The sequence below is a fragment of the Mobula hypostoma genome, chromosome 18 (genome assembly GCF_963921235.1).
Source record: "Mobula hypostoma chromosome 18, sMobHyp1.1, whole genome shotgun sequence".
NCBI classification, from domain to species: domain Eukaryota; kingdom Metazoa; phylum Chordata; class Chondrichthyes; order Myliobatiformes; family Myliobatidae; genus Mobula; species Mobula hypostoma.
In genome coordinates, this window is record NC_086114.1 from 17,604,835 (window position 1) to 17,624,325 (window position 19,491).

Here is a 19,491-nt window from a genome sequence, read left to right on the forward strand (position 1 = left end):
TTGACATTTTGGTGATGAAGGGGCTCGGCCAGAAATGTTGACTTTTTATTCCCCTCTGTAGATGCTGTCTGACCTGTTGAGATCATCTATCATTTTGTGTGTGAACCTTTTTTTTTGTACCACTTCCATGGCAAATATATTTTCATTTAGTTAAGGGGATCAAAATGTACATGGGATTTCAAGTGCTTGCCTGACCAAAACCCTGCTCAGTTGTGTCAACCATAAGACATTTGTGTATGTATTGTGTAGCAATATATAATGTGTGTGTGTATATATGTATTAATGCACATTATAGGGCGGATATATTAAAAGGTACAATTTTGAGGTACAAATCATTACCACTTTAATAGGTCAGACATAGTACATCAGATCCATGGTATATTTACTCAGCCGTTGTCCGGTGTACAGAGATTGCATGACAGTAAGCAATGTCTTGAATCTAATCCTGAGTGGGTGTTGAACTTGCAAATGCAAAATGACAGAGGTTTCTCTGAGCTGCAAACTATGGGCAAATCTGTCAGATGCTGGCCCCCTGTTTATTGGCCCATATTCAATGTTTGGTTGGATGTGGACCTTCGCAAGGATGGGAAAGGCTTTGCCTGTGGTGTCCCCTCAGTAAAACACTCTGCACCTACTTTTTTCTGGGCTCTCTGAGTCCGAGTGTGAGGATGCTGGCTCCAAGCAGAGGGAAGGCTAGTACTCATGATGAAGCTGGAAGGATTGGAACCTCCATACCAGGTGCTGATGCAACCAGTCAAAATGTCCTCCGCGGTGCATCTATAGAAATTTGCTTGAGTCTTTGGTGACATACCAAATCTTCTCAAACTCAAAATGAAGTATAGCTACACTCACAACACGCTGAAGGAACACAGCAGGTCGGGCAGCATCCGTGGAAACGATCAGTCAACGTTTCAGGCAGGAACCCTCCGTCAGGACCGAAACATTGGCTGATCGTTTCCACGGATGTTGCCGACCTGCTGAGTTCCTCCAGCGTGTTGTGAGTGTTGCTTTGTCCCCAGCATCTGCAGAATATTTTGTGTTTACGAAATATAGCTACAAAGTGCATTTTAGTAATTACTGTCTTTCTGATGACCATGAGTTATAGATAGCAAGTCCAGGACAGAAGAGGGAAAAAATGCAAAGAATAGATTGTTTAAAATGTCCTCTTTGAGAAGAGCTGCCAAATATTTTGAGGGCACTTCAGAATGAGAATCAGGTTTATTATCACTGACATAATTTGTTAAAATTGTTGTTTTGCAACAGCAGTACAGTCCAATACATAAAAATTACTATAAATGACAATAAGAAATATTTATATAAACTAAATAAGTAGTGCCTTAAAGAGAGCAAAATATTGTGGTAGTGTTCATGGGTTCATAGATTGTTCAGAAATCAGATAGTAGAGGGGAAGAAGCTGTTCCTAAAATATTGAGCATGTCTTTGGGCTCCTGTACCACCAGCTAGATGGTTGCAATAAGAATTCTGGGTGATGGGGTTCTTTAATGATGGATGCCACCATCTGTAGAACGTTGCTTGCGTCTTGGGTAACATACCAAGTCTCCGCATTCAACATGAAATATAGCCACTGGCGTGCTTTATTTGTAATTGCATCAATATGTTGGGGTGTGTGGCCAAGTGGTTAAGGCGTTCGTCTTGTGATTCAAGGGTCGCTAGTTCGAGCCTTGGCTGAGGCAGCGTGTTGTGTCCTTGAGCAAGGCACTTTACCACACATTGCTCTGTGATGACACTGGTGCCAAGCTATATGGGTCCTAATGACCTTCCCTTGGACAACATCAGTGGCGTGGAGAGGGGAGACTTGCAGCATGGGCAACTGCTGGTCTTCCACACAACCTTGCCCAGGCCTGCGCCCTGGAAACCTTCCAAGGCGCAAATCCATGGTCTCATGAGACTAGCGGATGCCTATATGCTGGGGTGCTTATAGATTCTCAGAAATGTTCTAACTTGAAGCTGCTCACCCTTTCCTCTGCTGGCCCTACGAAGATATCTGGTGGGTACGTGTTCTCCTGACTTTTTCTTACTGAAGTCCACAATCAATTCCTTAAAATACTGATTAGGAAAAATAAAACATTGAGACATTGGTCAGTTTAAATGACTAATAGTCAATACAATGCACTTTTAAGCACATTAACATGTCGCAAAGCTACAGGAAGTAATCCAATCAGCTGACTACTTCTCTCCCAACTGGAATGTTGTAAGATCAGATCAGAGGGCTGTCTGTCATTGTAGCCCAGTGGGTAAATTAATTTCTGCATCCGATCAGCCCACATTTCTAACTCTGTATAGAAATTACAATAATTTTTTCTAGTAAATTAGACAGCACAAGCATGATGCAAATTTGGCAGATTGCATTTAGTAATCCTGTTCAGTAATGGTAATCCATTGAACCCTTCATCCCCTCGAGAAGAAAAATGCTTTTTTAAATGAACGTTTTTAGCAACTCAGTAACTAACCCACGTTATTTGTAACTGTTAAGCCTGTCCTTTCAACAGATTCCTTTTATAATGTGCACATTATAGGGAGTTGGTCACAGTCCCCAGAGTCCTTTGTATACCTTTCATCTCCTCGCTATTAGAGGGCATACAGTGTGGATCGATTAGATTGATGAGGGGGTTGCCCAAGGAGAAAACTGTTGGAACTATACTCAGTTTAGAAAAATCCAAAGTGATCTCATTCAAACGTGTAGACTGAGAGGCTGTTTCCTTAATCCAGCATGGGGTCAACCTCTTAACCTGCCTTGAAGTAAGAGTTTGACTCATTTGGACAAAGATGAGGAGGCAACAAACCATCTGCTCAAGGAACACAGTAGGTCAAGCACTATCTATGGGAGGAGAGGAATTGTAAATTGATGAACTGGTAAATTGGTTTAATTTTGTTATGTATACCAAGGTATCGCGAAAAGGTTGTTTTGTATGATATCCATACAGATTATTTCATCACATCAGTGCGTTGAAGTAGCGCAAGGGAAAACCAACAACGGAATGCAGAATGTAGTGTTACAATTACAGGGAAAGTGCAGAACGACAAAATGGTGTAAGGCCGATTGTGAGGCAAGAGTCTATCTTATTGTACAAGGGGACCATTCAATAGTCTTGGAACAGCTGGTCAGAAGCTGTCCTTGAGTGCATTGAGTGTGTTTATTTATGTAACAGTTTTTCCCTCAAGCCATCGGACTACCAACCTACTGTCCTCCGCTGTGCCTATTATCTTGTTCATCATTTATTGTAATTCCTGCACTGTTCTGTGTACTTCATGCAGTCCTGGGTAGGTCTGTAGACTAGTGTAGATTTTGTGTTGTTTTACATAGTTCAGTGTAGTTTTTGTATTGTTTCACGTAGCACCATGGTCCTGAAAAACATCTCGTTTTTACTGTGTACTGTACCAGCAGCTATTGTCAAAATGACAATAAAAAGTAACTTGACTTGTTTGTACGTGCTTTAAGACTTTTGTATTTTCTGCCTGATAGAAGAGAGAATGTCTGGGTCATTAATTATATAGGTTCCTCTGTCGAGGCAGTGAGAAGTGTAGATGAGTCTATGGATGGGAGGTTGGTTTCTGTTGAGCAATGTCCATAACTTGTGGTCTGAGGCAAAGCAGTACCAAGCAGTGAGTAGATTACCCAGGAGGAATATGAGGTGTTGTTGCTCTAGTTTGCTTTGGGCCTTAATCTAGCAGTAGAGGAGAGCAAGGATGTACAGGCCAGTGTGGAATTGGGAAGTGGAATCAAAATGGCATGCAACTGGGAGTTAACGATAATTGGCCTTCCATTAGTTGTCTGTGCCAGAAGATTGCAGGTATTTGGTCATTTGAAACTGAGTGTAATTAAAACTGATATTAGAGTCATAAAGCACTATAGCATAGAGAACGGCCCTTTGGCCCATCTAGCTTATGCTGAACTCTTCTAAGTCCCATCAACCTGCACATGGACAATAGCCCTCAATATCATTCCCATCCACTTATTCAAACTTCTCATGAATGTTGAAACTGACCCTACCTCCACCACTTCCACTGGCAGCTCATTCCACACTCTCATCACCCTCTGAGTGAAGAAGTTCCCCCTCATCTTCCCCTTAAATATTTCACCTTGCATCCTTAACCAATGACCTCTCAGTGGAAAGGGACCTGCTTGAACTTATAGTGATGCATTTTTGCATAGGATCAGGAGAGGAAGTGAAATGAAGATAGAAATTGAAGATCTACCATGGGCTTGGTGAAGACTGCTCCCCTTGCATTCTCTAAAATGCAACACACAGTGGGTGCGAGATGGAGTTTAATACCCATTGTTTAAGCTGCTGAATGGAGTACTGGGATGGATTTCAGCACCTGGGGAAGGGGTGAGACAAACCTGGAACCGAGTGGCATTGCAGGAAAGCATATCCCCTTGCCATGGTCCATCATGCCAGCACCCCTTTGCTTCATGGAGCAGTTCCAAGCATGAATGGAATTGAGAAAAAGCAAATATTTCTGCTGAAAGTACAGTTACCACCCTGTGCCACGTGATACATCCGTGATGTGGTATTACTGAAGTTCTTTCATGTACAGGGAATGCCCATAACTCATGAAACTTGCACTTTCACCCAAGAGTGCTAAGTATCACAAGAAGTGAGAGACTTATTTGTGGCAACACTGGCTGCAAAAGTAACGAGAATAGGACGGTTTCAAATCAAAAACAGAAGCATTTTTGAAGTTGCAGGATGGGAGGGGGTTGGTGCACTTTAATACATACTGTCTTCCATGAGGGAAGGCATTCGAATGTAAATGTTCTCAAAAATGTTCCTTGTGAATTGAACGTCTAAGTGCCAATCCAGCACAGTGGATTACTGTTTTTAATTCCACTGCCATCAAATGATCATTCAATCCCATAGAAAAAGAGAACATCACAAAGGTTTCAGTCAAGGGAGCATTCCGAACTGACATTAATGGATATACAGTCATTAACCCAGAGTACTTCAGCAATCATGTCATTCTGACTGTGTGAGTTAATTCAGCGCTTTATGCCTTGTGGGCAGTAACCCACTCTACTGTGATGTTTGCTGCTGATTCCCTGCAATGCTTTGAGCTTAAAAGTACTTTATATAATAAACAGTACATATAAAAGAGATCAAGTTGGTTACTTTTGTGGGTATTTGTTCCTTGCGCATAAAATAACAAAATACACTCAGTGGCCACTTTATTAGGTTTGTGGTCTTCTGCTGCTATAGTCCATCCACTTCAAGGTCTGATGTGTTGTGCAGTCAGAGATGCTCTTCTCCACACCACTTTTGCCACTGTCAGCTTGAACCAGTCTGGCCATTCTCCCCTGACCTCATTCATTAACAAGGTGTTTTTGTCCACAGAACTGTCGCTCATTGGATGTTTTTTTTGTTTGATATACCATTCTCTGTAAATTCTACAGCCAGTTGTGCTTGAAAACTTCAGGAGACCAACAGTCACTGAAATAACTTCTAAACTTCAGAATGGGGAAAAATATGATCGAAGTAACTTTGACCGTGGAATGATTGTTGGTGCCAGGCAGATTGTTTACTCAAACTACCCTGCCTGGCATCAACAAGCATTCCATGGTCAAAGCCACTGAGATCACATTTCTTCTCCCATTCTGATGTTTGGGTTTAGCAACAGCTGAACCTGTTGACCACATCCATATGCTTTTATGATTGAGTTGCTGCCACATGGTTGGATGATGAGATTTGTATTAACGAACAGGAGTACAGGTGTATCTAATAAAGTGGCCACTGAGTGTATTATGAGGGGTATGGATAGGGTTAATGCAAGCAGGCTGAGATTGAGTGAAAATAGAACCAGAGGTCATGGGTTAAGGGAGAAAGGTGAAATGAAGGTCACCCCGCAAAAGGAAGAATGTTCAGGGTTTTGAGAGGGTGCAGAAGAGGTTCGCCAGGATGCTGCCTGGCTTAGAGGTCATGTACTATTAGGAGAAGCTTTCTCTGGGGCACTGGAGGCTGAAGGGAGTTCAATAGAGGTTTACAAGATTACGAGAGGCATAGATAGAGTGGACAGAGTATCTGTTTCCCGGGGCTGAAATGTCTAATACCAGAGGGCGTGCATTGGAGGTGAGAAGAAACAGGTTCAAGGGGAATGTGAGGGGTAAGTTTTTTTTTACTCAGAGGGTGGTGGATACTTGGAATGCGCTGCCTGGTATGGTGGTAAAGGCAAATACGTTAGACACTTTTAAGAGATAGGCACATGCATGTAAGGAGGATGGAGGGATGTGGACATGGTGTGGGTAGGAGGGATTAGTGTTTGGGTGTTTTTGATTCGCTTTTTGCTGGTTAGGCACAATGCTGTGGGCCAAATGTACTGTTCTATGTTTTATTTAAGGGGAAGTTGAGTGGAAGTTCTTCACTCGGAGGGTGGTGTGAGTGTGAAACGAGCTACCAGTGGAAGTGTTGCATGTGGATTTGATTTCAAAATTTAAGTAAAGTGTGGCTAAGTACATGGACAGGAGGGGTATGGAGTGCAATGGTCCAGGTACAGGTCGATAGATAGACTAAACAGGCTGAAATGCCTTGTTTCTGTGCACTCCATATTCAACTTTTGCAAATGCTGAAACTATAATCGTATATAACAGCAAACTCATTATTGTAAGGGATTAAATACCCTGAACATCTTCAGCTCACTGTAAAGGTGTTAGGAAAAAGCTACCGGAGCTTAAAAGCCATGAAATCAACTCTAGCTTTTGCCTTGCTCTCTGCCTAGCTAAGCAATCACTCGTTCCTGGATACTAGATTGAAAATAAAGAGTTACTTTGAGAATTTGCTCCTGAGATTTCATGTGCAATTGGCCCAAAATTAACCAAAGCATCAGTACAGGGAAATTAGATTATTTATTTGTTCACAGGACATGCCTGTTGCCAGGAAGCCTGGTCCCAATTCTTCGTAAACTGTGGCTTGTTGACTACAGTTCACCATTAAACATTGGAGCAGAATTAGGCCATTCAGCCCATCAAGTCAGCTCCATGTTTTGATAAATGGCTGATTAAATTTTCCTCTCAACCCCATTCTCCTGCCTTCTCCTCTTAACATTGATACCCAAACTACCTATCATCTTTCACTTTGGATATTCCCAATGACTAGGCCTCTACAGCCATCTGTATGAATCAATTCCACAGATTCACCACCCTCTGGTGAAAGAAATTCCTCTTCATCTTTGTTCTAAAGAGACAACCTTGTATTCTGAGACTGTGCCTTCTGATCCTAAATTCTCCCATGACAGAAAACAACTTCAGAAGGTCCACTTTATCCATGCCTTTCACTGTTACAGTAGTTTTTATTGAGATCATCTTCATTCTTCTAAATTCCAGTGGTGACAGGCCCAGGTTGAGGGTTGGACTTATTGATAAGAGTGAAGTCGCATACAGGCCCAATCTAATCAGGAGTCTACTTCTGGACAATATTAATGAAGCAGATGCTTTTTTCTCCCCCTAAACTTTCTTAGAGTAATTTCAAATTCACCATATTATTAATTTCAGATGTGTAAAATGAATTAAATGAACAGAAAGCCAGCAGTGGCAAATGTGAGATTCAATCTTTTGTTACCTGGTCAATTATCCAGGCTTCAAGATATTAGAATAATAACTTAACCACTCTGCTTCCATACTCTTCGATACTTCAAATGAATTGAGTTTACACAACCTGTTGGTTTTAAAGTAATATGAAGAAAATGGCCCTGCACCTTTGTTCCTATTGGGAATTACTCTGCTAATTATAATTGCTTGTAGGCCTTTGAAATAAGTAAACATTTTTTGGAAGGTTGGAGCAAATTCATAAAAAAAAATTTCTAAATTGCTTCTAATTTACTTTGGAATCATCCAATGTACATCCTTACAAGTAGTCATGAAAAGTAATATGGGGGTGAACCATTCAGACCAAGGTCTGAACCATTCACTCCCGTATTACTTTATTACCATGGTCTGAATCAATATCGACACAGTCACAAAGCTCTGAAAGTTGTCCTTGGCCTCCTAAATCCACATTGACCATCTACATTAATCCTACAGCAAAATGTTTAACAATGCCAGTGACTAGGGTTCAATTCCCACTGCTGTCTGTGAAGAGTTTATATGTTCTTCCCTATGACTGCAGACATCCCACCCTGCAAAAACTCATTTCAGGGAGGTAGCACCATCAATTTGCAGGAGACTTCCGGGAGAGGTGGGATGATTGCAATAAAGTAGCTCCTTAGCAGCTGGCCAGCTAGTTCAAATAATGTTAGCTATGCTAATGAATGAATGACACCTGTAAAACTCACCTCAACGTGTCTTTTACAGTCTTAACCCACCATAGGCAATAGAAAAGTCATTGTTGCAAACAGTGCAGCGAGCAACACTGTCATTATTTTGACCCCTATTAGGTAAGGGTACACTTTAGTGTAGTCTGGGGTGACGTACGTTTTATATTTTTTTGGAACACTCGGAAATGGCGTGCTCTCACTCGCGCTCTCTCGCTCGCTCTCTCTCCCCCTCTCTCGCTCATGCGCTTGCTTGCTTTCTCTCTTGCGCTCTCTCTTATGGTCGCTCTCGCGCTCGCTCTCAAAAAAATTGATTTCCGTGATATTGTATATAATTTGTGGGCATCAGGGAGCCACTATTAATATGTGGGAGACTCCCAGAAGTTCCGGGAGAGGTGGGATATCTATGACTGCATGAGTTTCCTCTGGGTGTTCTAGCACTGGACATGTTGTTTTGGCACTGGAGGCTTGGTGACATTTGCTGTCTGCTCACAGCACATCCTTGGACTGTGTTGGTCATTGACACAAAATAACCCATTCGATGTTTTGATTTGCATGTGACAAATAAAGCTCATCTTTAATCTTTTCCATCAGCTCTGCCATGTACTTGAGGTAACAGTGGCCTATTAACCTACCAAAAAGTACACATTTGAGATGTGGGAGGAAACTGGGGCACCCAAAGGAAATTACTGAATGGGGGAGCAGGCATGAGAAGCCAAATAGCCTCCTCATGTTCCTGTTTTTATGAAAAAAAATAACCAGCAATGCATGCAATTTGTGTCCAGATTGATTCCGGACTGAGCCCAAACTGGAATCCCTGAGCAAAAGTTTTTTTTAAAAGATCTCAATGTGAAAATGATTACCATTTGTGAAAGTGATTTTGACATCTGCTAGCAACACACAAAATGCTGGAGCAACTCAGCAGGCCAGACAGCATCTATGGAAAAAAAGTACAGTCAACATTTCGGGCCATATATCTGCATTATCTTTCTACATTTGTATTTGGAGCAGTCTAATTACATTACCCTGAGATATCAGATACAGCACTTAGGCTATTACACTACAGTTTTTTTATTCTTTTACAGAGGACATATTTGCTGGAAGACCAGCATTTATTGCCCATCCAATATTGCCCTATTTTCTAAGCAGGGAGAAATTTCAAAAATCAGAGGTTCAAAGAGACTTAGGAGTCCTCATGCAGGATTTCCTGAGGGTCAACTCAGGGTTTGAGTCGAGGTAAGGAAGGCAAATGCGGTGTTGGCATCCATTTCAAGAGGACTAGAATATACAGTCTTGAAAAACCATCCTCACATTTTACTGTCTCATTTTCTAAATTTAAGATATATTGTAGTAGGAATGTTTGAGCTAATGTACAAAACATAGTCCATCATATCAAATCTAAAGAAAAATTCAAAAACCTGTCAACAATTTACCAAAAATTAAAAACTAAAACTGAGAGGCTGAAGTATTCTTCCCATTGTAATTACTGTGCTAACTTTCCTCAGTTGCAATACTGAATACAACCTTACCAACTCATCCATCTTGTTGATGTAGAAAATTGGAGGATCACCTGAATAAATACCACCTCTCTCTGTAAGGTCCATCATTATGGTAGGTTTGCAACAGACCAACCAAAATGAAGACAGAAAAGCATTCAAGACAAGTAAGGGAAATAATAGTAGAGAAGCACAAATCTGGGGAAGGGTACAAGACCATCTCAAAGGCACTGAACATACCTCGGAACTCAGTGTAGTCCACAGTCACATTGCCTAGGTCAGGCTGCCCCTCTAAATTTAGTTGCTGGAGAAAAATGGCACTTCCAAGGGAGGCTACTATGACACAGACACTCTGAATGAGCTGCAATGGGCAAATCTTGCTCCATCACATTGTGCAAAGCGAAGAGAGACTTATCCAAAAAGACTATTGGCTGTAATAGCTGCAAGAGGTGGTTCTACTACGCAAAGGGGGATGAGTACATCATGATTTTGAATTTTTAGTTTATCATGCTTTACAGTTTTCCCTGCTTTTTGGGTCTCTACTGTTAAAAAAAAACATGATTCACAAATAAAAATTCTTAGTTAAATTGATCAAAATCCCTGGTTGTAATACTCATTTATGTCAACAAAGGTTTGGGGCTGAATACTTTTACAATACTGTATAAGAAAAAATTACAATTGTACACCCCAATCCAACAGTGTGGTAGAAAAAGAGAAATTATTTCCTTTGCTTAAGAGTTTTAGGACTGAGATAATCACAGTGGGTTTTTAGTGTCTTCCTTTCTCTTCCCAGATCTGTGACATTGACCAAGAGGACAAAGGCATCAGGAGCATGGGAACATCACCACCTTCACGTCCCCATCTAAATATAACACTACCCTTATACTCATAAACACATCACATTCCTTCAGCATCATTGGGTCTAAGTTCTGGAACATTTTGCCAAACAGCATGCTGTGTGTATTTTCACTAGAGGGATAGCAGAGATCTAAAGGACAGTAAATACTGGCTTTGTCAGCAATGCACCCTTTCTTTCAAAAGATTAAGACAAAAATCTCACCTCATATTTTCTTAGAATCTAGGTCTCATTTTTGTAAACCTATGCTACAAATGTGTTAAAGAAATTATTTTGTTTTACACTTGAGATATTTCTATTCCTTCCAACCTTTTAGTGTTGTACATTTGGACTGAGACCAAAGTTGCTCAGGAAGCATTGCTGATAACTTCATTCCATTTTATTTTTGCCCCAGGATGGTGGCTGCTATGGAGACCTGTTCTGCAAGGCCTTGAAAACCTATAACATGCTGTGCTTTGGAATTTACCGACTGCGAGACGCACATATGCGTACACAAAGTCAGTGTACCAAGCGGTAAGTAGTACAAGCTTCTCGGAATTCCTCTGTAGGAAGACTGTTTGTTAATTTCCCTCAATCACACACATTGATACATCTCTCTGGATTTCGTTTGCTTCTCAATTGACATAGTGAATGGATTGAAAATACTTTCCACTTTTTTAGTCACTAAAATAGCTACACTCAGTTTCAATGACTTAGGACAAAGAAGAGTACAGCACAAGAACAGGCCTCTGGGTTACAAACACAAGAGCTTCTGTAGATGCTGGAAATCCTGAGCAACACACAAAAAATGCTGGAGGAACTCATCAAGTCAACATCTGTGAAGCAGAATGTTGAGTCAATATTTCAGACTGAGTTTCAGAATCAGGTTTATTACCCTGAGGTATGTGATGTGAAATTTTTTCAATGGTGTTGTGGCAAACTATTTAAGCTAATGACACCTAAGTCCTCCTGCCTGCACATAGAAACATAGAAACATAGAAAATAGGTGCAGGAGTAGGCCATTCGGCCCTTCGAGCCTGCACCGCCATTTATTATGATCATGGCTGATCATCCAACTCAGAACCCAGCCTTCCCTCCATACCCCCTGACCCCTGTAGCCACAAGGGCCATATCTAACTTCCTTTTAAACATAGCTAATGAACTGGCCTCAACAGTTTGCTGTGGCAGAGAATTCCACAGATTCACCACTCTCTGTGTGAAGAAGTTTTTCCTAACCTCGGTCCTAAAAGGCTTCCCCTCTATCCTCAAACTGTGACCCCTCGTTCTAGACCTCCCCAACATCGGGAACAATCTTCCTGCATCTAGCCTGTCCAATCCCTTTAGGATCTTATACGTTTCAATCAGATCCCCCCTCAATCTTCTAAATTCCAACGAGTACAAGCCCAGTTCATCCAGTCTTTCTTCATATGAAAGACCTGCCATCCCAGGAATCAATCTGGTGAACCTTCTTTGTACTCCCTCTATGGCAAAGATGTCTTTCCTCAGATTAGGGGACCAAAACTGCACACAATACTCCAGGTGTGGTCTCACCAAGGCCTTGTACAACTGCAGTAGTACCTCCCTGCTCCTGTACTCGAATCCTCTCGCTATAAATGCCAGCATACCGTTCGCCTTTTTCACCGCCTGCTGTACCTGCATGCCCACTTTCAATGACTGGTGTATAATGACACCCAGGTCTCGTTGCACCTCCCCTTTTCCTAATCGGCCACCATTCAGATAATAATCTGTTTTCCTATTTTTGCCACCAAAGTGGATAACTTCACATTTATCCACATTAAATTGCATCTGCCATGAGTTTGCCCACTCACCCAACCTATCCAAGTCACCCTGCATCCTCTTAGCATCCTCCTCACTGCTAACACTGCCACCCAGCTTCGTGTCATCCGCAAACTTGGAGATGCCGCATTTAATTCCCTCATCCAAGTCATTAATATATATTGTAAACAACTGGGGTCCCAGCACTGAGCCTTGCGGTACCCCACTAGTCACCGCCTGCCATTCTGAAAAGGTCCCGTTTATTCCCACTCTTTGCTTCCTGTCTGCTAACCAATTCTCCACCCACACCAATACCTTACCCCCAATACCGTGTGCTTTAAGTTTGCACACTAATCTCCTATGTGGGACCTTGTCAAAAGCCTTTTGAAAATCCAAATATACCACATCCACTGGTTCTCCCCTATCCACTCTACATGGTCCATATCCATCCATTCTCTGCATATTCATGTGTGTGTGTCATATCTGCCTCTGGCAAAGGTCTGGCAGCACATTCCAGACACCTGTATGCATAAAATAAGCTTTACCAAACATCTCCTTTCATCTTAAATGCATGCCGTCACTATTACAAACTTTGATCGGGGGTGCAAAAAATACTGACTGTCCATCATAATCTGTATCTCTCGTAATTTTATAAACTATCAGCTCTCCCATTCAGCCTGTGCTACTCCAGAGAAATCAGCTGAAGTTTGTCCCACCTCCTCAGTGTTGGGAAGTGTAGGGTCATGCACTTCGGTAGAAGAAATGAAATGGTTGACTATTTTCTAAATGGTGAGAAAATACAAAAAAATAATGGAGGGGCAAAAGGACTTGGGAGTCCTTTACAGGATTCCCTAAATGTTAATTTGCAGGTCGAGTCTGGGGTGAGGAAGGCAAATGCAATGTAAGTATTCATTTCAAGAGGACTAGAACATAAAAGCAAGGATGTAATGTTGAAACTTTGGTGAGGCCTCACTTAAAGCATTGTGAGCAGGTTTGGGCCCCTTATCTTAGAAAGGATGTGGTGAAACTGAAGAGGGTTCAAAGGAGGTTTATGAAAATGATCCCAGGATTGAATGGCTTGTCATATGAAGAGTGTTTGATGGCTCTGGGCCTGTATTCGCTAGAATTCCAAAGATTGAGGGGTGACCTCATTGAAACCTATCGAATGGTGAAAGGCCTTAATAGAGTGGATGTGGAGAGGATGTTTCCTATGGTGGGAGAGTCTAAGACCAGAAGACACAGCCTCAGAATAGAGGGGCATCTTTTTAGAACGGAGATGAGGAGGAATTTCTTTAGCCTGAGAGTGGAATTCTTGGCCACAGGCAGCTGTGGAGGTCAAGTCTTTATGTATATTTAGGGCAGAGGCTGATAAATTCTTGATTGATCAGGGAACGAAGGGATACAGGGAGTAGGCAGAAAATTGGGGCTGAGAGGAAACTTGGATCAGCCATGGTGAAATGGCGGAGCAGATGCAATGGGCCAAATGGCCAAATTCTGCTCCTATATCTTATGATTTTATTGTCTTATCTTATGCCCTCTAATCCAGGCAGCATCCTGATGAACCTAAGTCTATAAGATAAAGGAGCAAAATTAGGTTATTCAGCCCATCAATTCTGATCTTCCATTCCATGATGGCTGATTTATTGTCCCTCTCAACTTCACTCTCTTGCCTTTTCCCTGTAGCTTTGACATCCTTACTAATCAAGAACCTACCTACATCCACTTTAAATATACCCAATGATTTGGCCTCCAGAGGAATTTGTGGCAATGAATTCCACAAATTCACCACCCTCTGGCTAAAGAAATCTCTACCCTAAAGGATGTCCTTTTATTCTAAGGCTTTGCCCTCTGGTCATAGATTCTCCCACACATCCACTCTACGCCTTTCAATATTTGGTACTTTTCAATGAGATCCGTCCCCCCAAACTTCTAAATTCCAGCGAATACAGACAGAGAGCCATCAAATGCTCCTCATATATTAACCTTTTCCATAAGACCATAAGACATGGGAGCAGAATTAGGCCATTTGGCCCATTGAGTCTGCTCCATCATTCAATCATGGCTGATCTTTTTGCTCCCCTCCTCAACCCCATTCCCTGGCATTCTCCCTGTAACCTTTGATGCCACGTCCAATCAATAACCGATCAAGATCTGCCTTTAGTACACCCAACGACCTGGCCTCCACAGCTGTCCGTGGTAACAAATTTCACAAATTCACCACCCTCTGGCTAAAGAAATTTCTCCGCATCTCTGTTTCAAATGGATGCCCCTCTATCCCGAGACTGTGCCCTCTTGTCCTAGACTCCCCCTCTGAGAGAAACATCCTTTCATTCCCAGGATCATTCATGTGAAACTCTCTTGCACTCTCTCCAAATCTCTGCATTCTTCCTATAGTGTGGGGACCAGAATTCAAGGTGCAGCCAAAACAGAGTTTTACAGAGCTACAGCTTAACTCCCTGACTTTTGAAGACAGTGCCTCAACTATTAAAGGCAAGGTGCCTTGCTTACCACACTATCTAACATAAATGTCATGGGAAGTGTGTGACCAGCCCATATTTATTTAAATAAAACCCTTTCAAATGTTTGCCTAACTTAATTTTGGCAAAAAATTCATCTTGCATGAGTCGGTAGGAATTGCCCAGGCCTAACTCCAGTACACAGTATTGTGAAAAGGTGAAACCACCCCGAGTGCTTCTGACTGAGCACGAATTAAGCAAGAATGTCAAGTCTAAGGAATATCTTGTTTCTCAAGAGCATAACCATATTGAAATTGGCACTATCTTAAACCCTAGAGCAGAAAAGTATGCAATTATATTGTGCGCCAATTTAATAAAATGTACTAAGGCAATTTTAACATAAGTATTATTGGACCAAAATACAGGGGGGGAGAGGAAGTAATGGTCATGAACTAGGCAAGTATAAGGATTTTGATACAAAAACAGAAAATGCTGTTTAAAAAAAAAGCAGATCAGGTAACATTTGTGGCAGGGAAAACAGTTAAGGCTTTAGTTTGAAGGCTCTTCATCAGAGTCCTAATCACAGGTCTTCAACCTGAAAAGTTCCCTCTTCAGATGCTGAGTTCTTCAGCAATTTCTGTTTATATTTTTCAGATTTCCAGCATCTGCAGGTTTTATGTTGACTTTCTAGATTTCGACTATCAAACTGGAAGCTAGTGGTGGGGGGGGAGGGGGGTTGTCAATGCCCATGAATGATGAAGATTTTTTGAGTAGTTTAATATTAGAAAGCAAAACTTTGAATGGACATATTGATACAGAAAAGAAAAGGTTAGATGGCTGGAAGAGTGAATAGTTATATCTTGGGCAAATAAAGATACATGGAGAACTTCAGCAGGAGACAGGATATGAACTAAGAAAGGAGCAGAATTGGATGATGTTTCAAAGATAGCAGTTAGGATCTAAGCAACAGTGCTTATGTGAGAGAAATCTCAGACCTGCAAATCGTGAGTGTCTTGTCTTAACTTGGAATTTCACTTCATGGGTAAGCCACCAAAAAGAAGCCCAATTACTGGAGACACAAGAGACTTCAGATGCTGGAGTCTGGAGAAAGAAAGAAAATGCTGGGTGAGCTAAGCAGATCAAGCAGTACCCATGGAGGGTAAAGGAATTGCTAACCGTAATGTGATCCAAAGTGCTGACAATTCGTGTGCCTTCACAGATGCTGCTCGACCCATTGCGTTTCTCCAGTAGTTTGTTTCCAGTCAATTATTGAGACAATTCAAGTGTAGGAAGCAGCTAGACTGTCCATTTCTTCTGTAAAAACACAATCAGCAATAGTGCATTTAGATATTTGGAATTTACTTTTGTGGTGACAAATAATGTCGGGGTCATTCGTGTTTGGTTTAGCAGAAAAGCAAAATTAATTGCAAAAGCATTCATATGATGTAGAAGAGTACAGTATAGACCCTTCAGCCCACAATGTTGTGCCAACTTGGTGCCAGCAACCAACAACAACCTTTAGAAGACAGCTCAGAAAACTAGATACTCTAGTAGATACACTTCTGAATTGGAATTGGTGCAGTCTGCAGCCTGTAATTTACCTTTTAAAGATGTACTTTTGAACCAGCTAAACGATCTGGTGCTTTTGCAATCTCCTGGGGGATTCTATGAACTGGACTCCCGAGAGTGCAGGTATGGCCAGGGTGGATGCTGCGTCCAGGTCTAATAGCAGAAGATGAACCCACAATCAGTCCACGCTGATTGAAGCACTTAAGCAAGATTACAATTGCCGAGGACAACAGCAGAAAATGAACAGGTGTTTAATGACGTCTGCCTGCATTTCACCAGCCTTCCTCTCTTCCTGCTACTACGGTCGGCAGGGAGGTGCAGGAGTCTTGGGTCCCACGCCGCCAAGTTCAGGAGCAGTTGTTACCCTGCAGCCATTGGGACTCACTCGCCTCAGTGCTGAAGGGGCTGTGCAGCTGTGGACTCACTTTCAGGACTCTGCAGTTCAAATACCCTGTACTTTTATTTATAGTACTTTTTTTTTACTATATGCGCGATTTGACCTCTTTGCAAATTGGATACGTAATGGTCCTGTGTGTGTGTTTCAGTAAATTCTATCGTGTTTCTTTGTTTTGTGAGTATTTGCAAGAAGATGAATCTTAAGGTTAAAATATGAATTTGAACTTTGTACTTTTAAACTACTCCAAGATCAATCTAACTCTTCACTCCCACAACGCTTCCATTTAAGAGTCTCTTAAATGTCCCTAATGTATCTGCCTCTATCACTACCCATGGCAGCACGTTCCATGAACTCACCACTCTCAGTTTTAAAAAACCTACCCCTGACATCCCCCCATACATTCTTCCAATCATTTTAAAATTATGCCTTCTTGCACAGTATTCCAAATGTGGTCTAACCAGGGTTTTATAAAGCTGCAAAGTTATCTCATGGCTGTTGAATGCACTACCCCGATTAATGAAGGCCAACACACTAACTACCTTAACTACCCTCTTAACTTGCACTGTACTCTGCCTTCAAGTTCGACCTTCCAAAGTGAATCACTTCTCACTTTTCGGGTTTGAACTCTATCTGCCACTTCTCAGCCCAGGTCCGCATCCTAACAAGTCCAATCATAACCTACGACAACAGGATGTAGTAAATACCAGGAGAAATTCCAGCATCCTGGAGCTAAGCTCATCAGCGGTTTGTATGAATTCACTGGCAGTCTACTACAGGGATATCTACTGGAGCTCCCGAAATTTACTCAGAGATGGGAAGAATGGATGAGTGAGGGCTTCCGGTGGGATCTGAATTTTATGCAATGTCAGATTTAGGATTGATTTTCACCTTCCCATCCACTATCAAAGGGAGTAAAGGAACATTAAGCTGATCACCAAATCCAGAAGATGGGTGTATCCACCACCAGTCATAACTTTAAAGTTTCTGTTCTGCTCATGTTCAAGATACAAAGACAAAATTAGCCAAGTATTCAAATCCACATTGTAGTCTACTATTATTTCTTATTGTTTACAGCCTGAATTGTTTCAGTTTATTCCATTAAGCGGTGCACACATACCATTTTTAAAGCTATCATTCAGAGGGCAGATTCTTTTATTCTCCAATAGAGCATCTGATTGTCTCTATCCTCTGACCAATCTTGGTCTTATTTATTCTCCCAGTGTCCGAGTCTGAGCAGACTGTGCAATACCATTTTCATTTCTATTCCCATATTCCCTGAATTTCGCTACTATCCAGAAATCTATCAACGACAGTTTTAAATGCAATTGGATACAGAACATTCACAGCGCTTTCAAGAGGAGAATTCTGAATATTCACCACCGTTCTCTGACTGAAAGAATTTCACATTTCCGTCATAAATGGCCTGTGACTCATTTTGGGCATGTGAGATGACCACAATATACTGCCTGTGTACCCGCTCGTTAAGACACTGCAATGTCCAGTAGCTTGTGGGAACCAAGGAAGAGACATCTCGATGACTCTGTTTAAGGGCCCACTTGCCCACTTCGCTTTGAAACAAGGTCTCTTTGCACCACTGTCCATAAGGCCATAGACATTCAAGCAGAATAAGCCCATTTAATCTAGCAAGTCCGCTCTGCCATTTGATCATGGCTGATTTATTTTCCCTTTCAACTCTATTCTCCTACTTTCTCTCCATAACCTTTGACACCCTTTCTAATCAAGAACCCATCAACATCCACTTTAAATATACCCAATGACTTGGCCTCCACAGCTGTCTTTGGCAATGAACTCCACAGATTCACCATCTGCTGGCAAAAAGCAATCCTCCGTATCCATGTTCTTAAGGGATGTCCTTGTCTACTGACGCTGAGAATCTAGGACCCTCTGGCCAGAGGTTCTCACACTAATATAAACATCCTCTCGATATCCACTCTGTCTAGGCTCGCAACATTTGGTAGCTATGTCTAAATCGGCGCCTTAATTAAGTAGGATGGTGCTATTTCTGAGTTCATGAATAGATGAACAGCTCCAAAATCCGTGATACTTGAAGTTAACTGCTGCCACATGATTGAAGAATTTTTATTTATTCTCAATTTTTCTAGGCAGATCATCTTGTAAAAATGGAAGTAAAATGAATTTCAAGGCAGTATATGGTAACACATAAGTAATCTGATAATAAATTTACTTTGAGTTTGGAAAGTGCTCAATAAACTCAGTAGTGGAAAGAGATCCCTCAGCCCAGTGAGTCTGTGCCAAGCTATTTACTCCAGTCCTGCTCTTATAGCAAATTCTCACCAATCTCTCCCTCCACCCTCCAACTCACTCATATACTAGGGACAAATTATAATCACCGATTAACCTACCAACCCACATGACTTTGAAATGTGGGAGAGAAACAGAACATCTTGAGAAAACCCTTACAGTCACAAGGAGAACACACGCACAGCACCCAGGGTCGGTATAGCACCCAGATCGTTGGCACTAAGAGGCAGTGGCTCAATCATTCGCGGCACTGTGCCACTTAAATGATGGTTTTCACCATGTCACTCCAGTAAAGATAAAGGAAATTACTAATAGTCAGTCTAAACTAATATAGTTCTTGATTGCAACACACATAAAAGTTGCTGGTGAACGCAGCAGGCCAGGAAGCTCTCTAAGAAGAGGTACAGTGGGATCGCT

The 19,491-nt window shown here is 41.7% G+C and overlaps 1 protein-coding gene across 5 annotated transcripts in view; it reads left to right on the top strand.

Moving 5' to 3' along the window:
• kcnma1a (potassium large conductance calcium-activated channel, subfamily M, alpha member 1a) overlaps nt 1–19,491 on the top strand; it is a 960,366-nt gene that overhangs the window by 912,108 nt on the left and 28,767 nt on the right. For all 5 annotated transcript variants that reach the window (XM_063070509.1, XM_063070506.1, XM_063070507.1 and 2 more), the window contains one exon: nt 11,009–11,127. In XM_063070509.1, the coding sequence (XP_062926579.1) occupies nt 11,009–11,127 (119 nt within the window). The remainder of the gene's footprint in view (nt 1–11,008; nt 11,128–19,491) is intronic.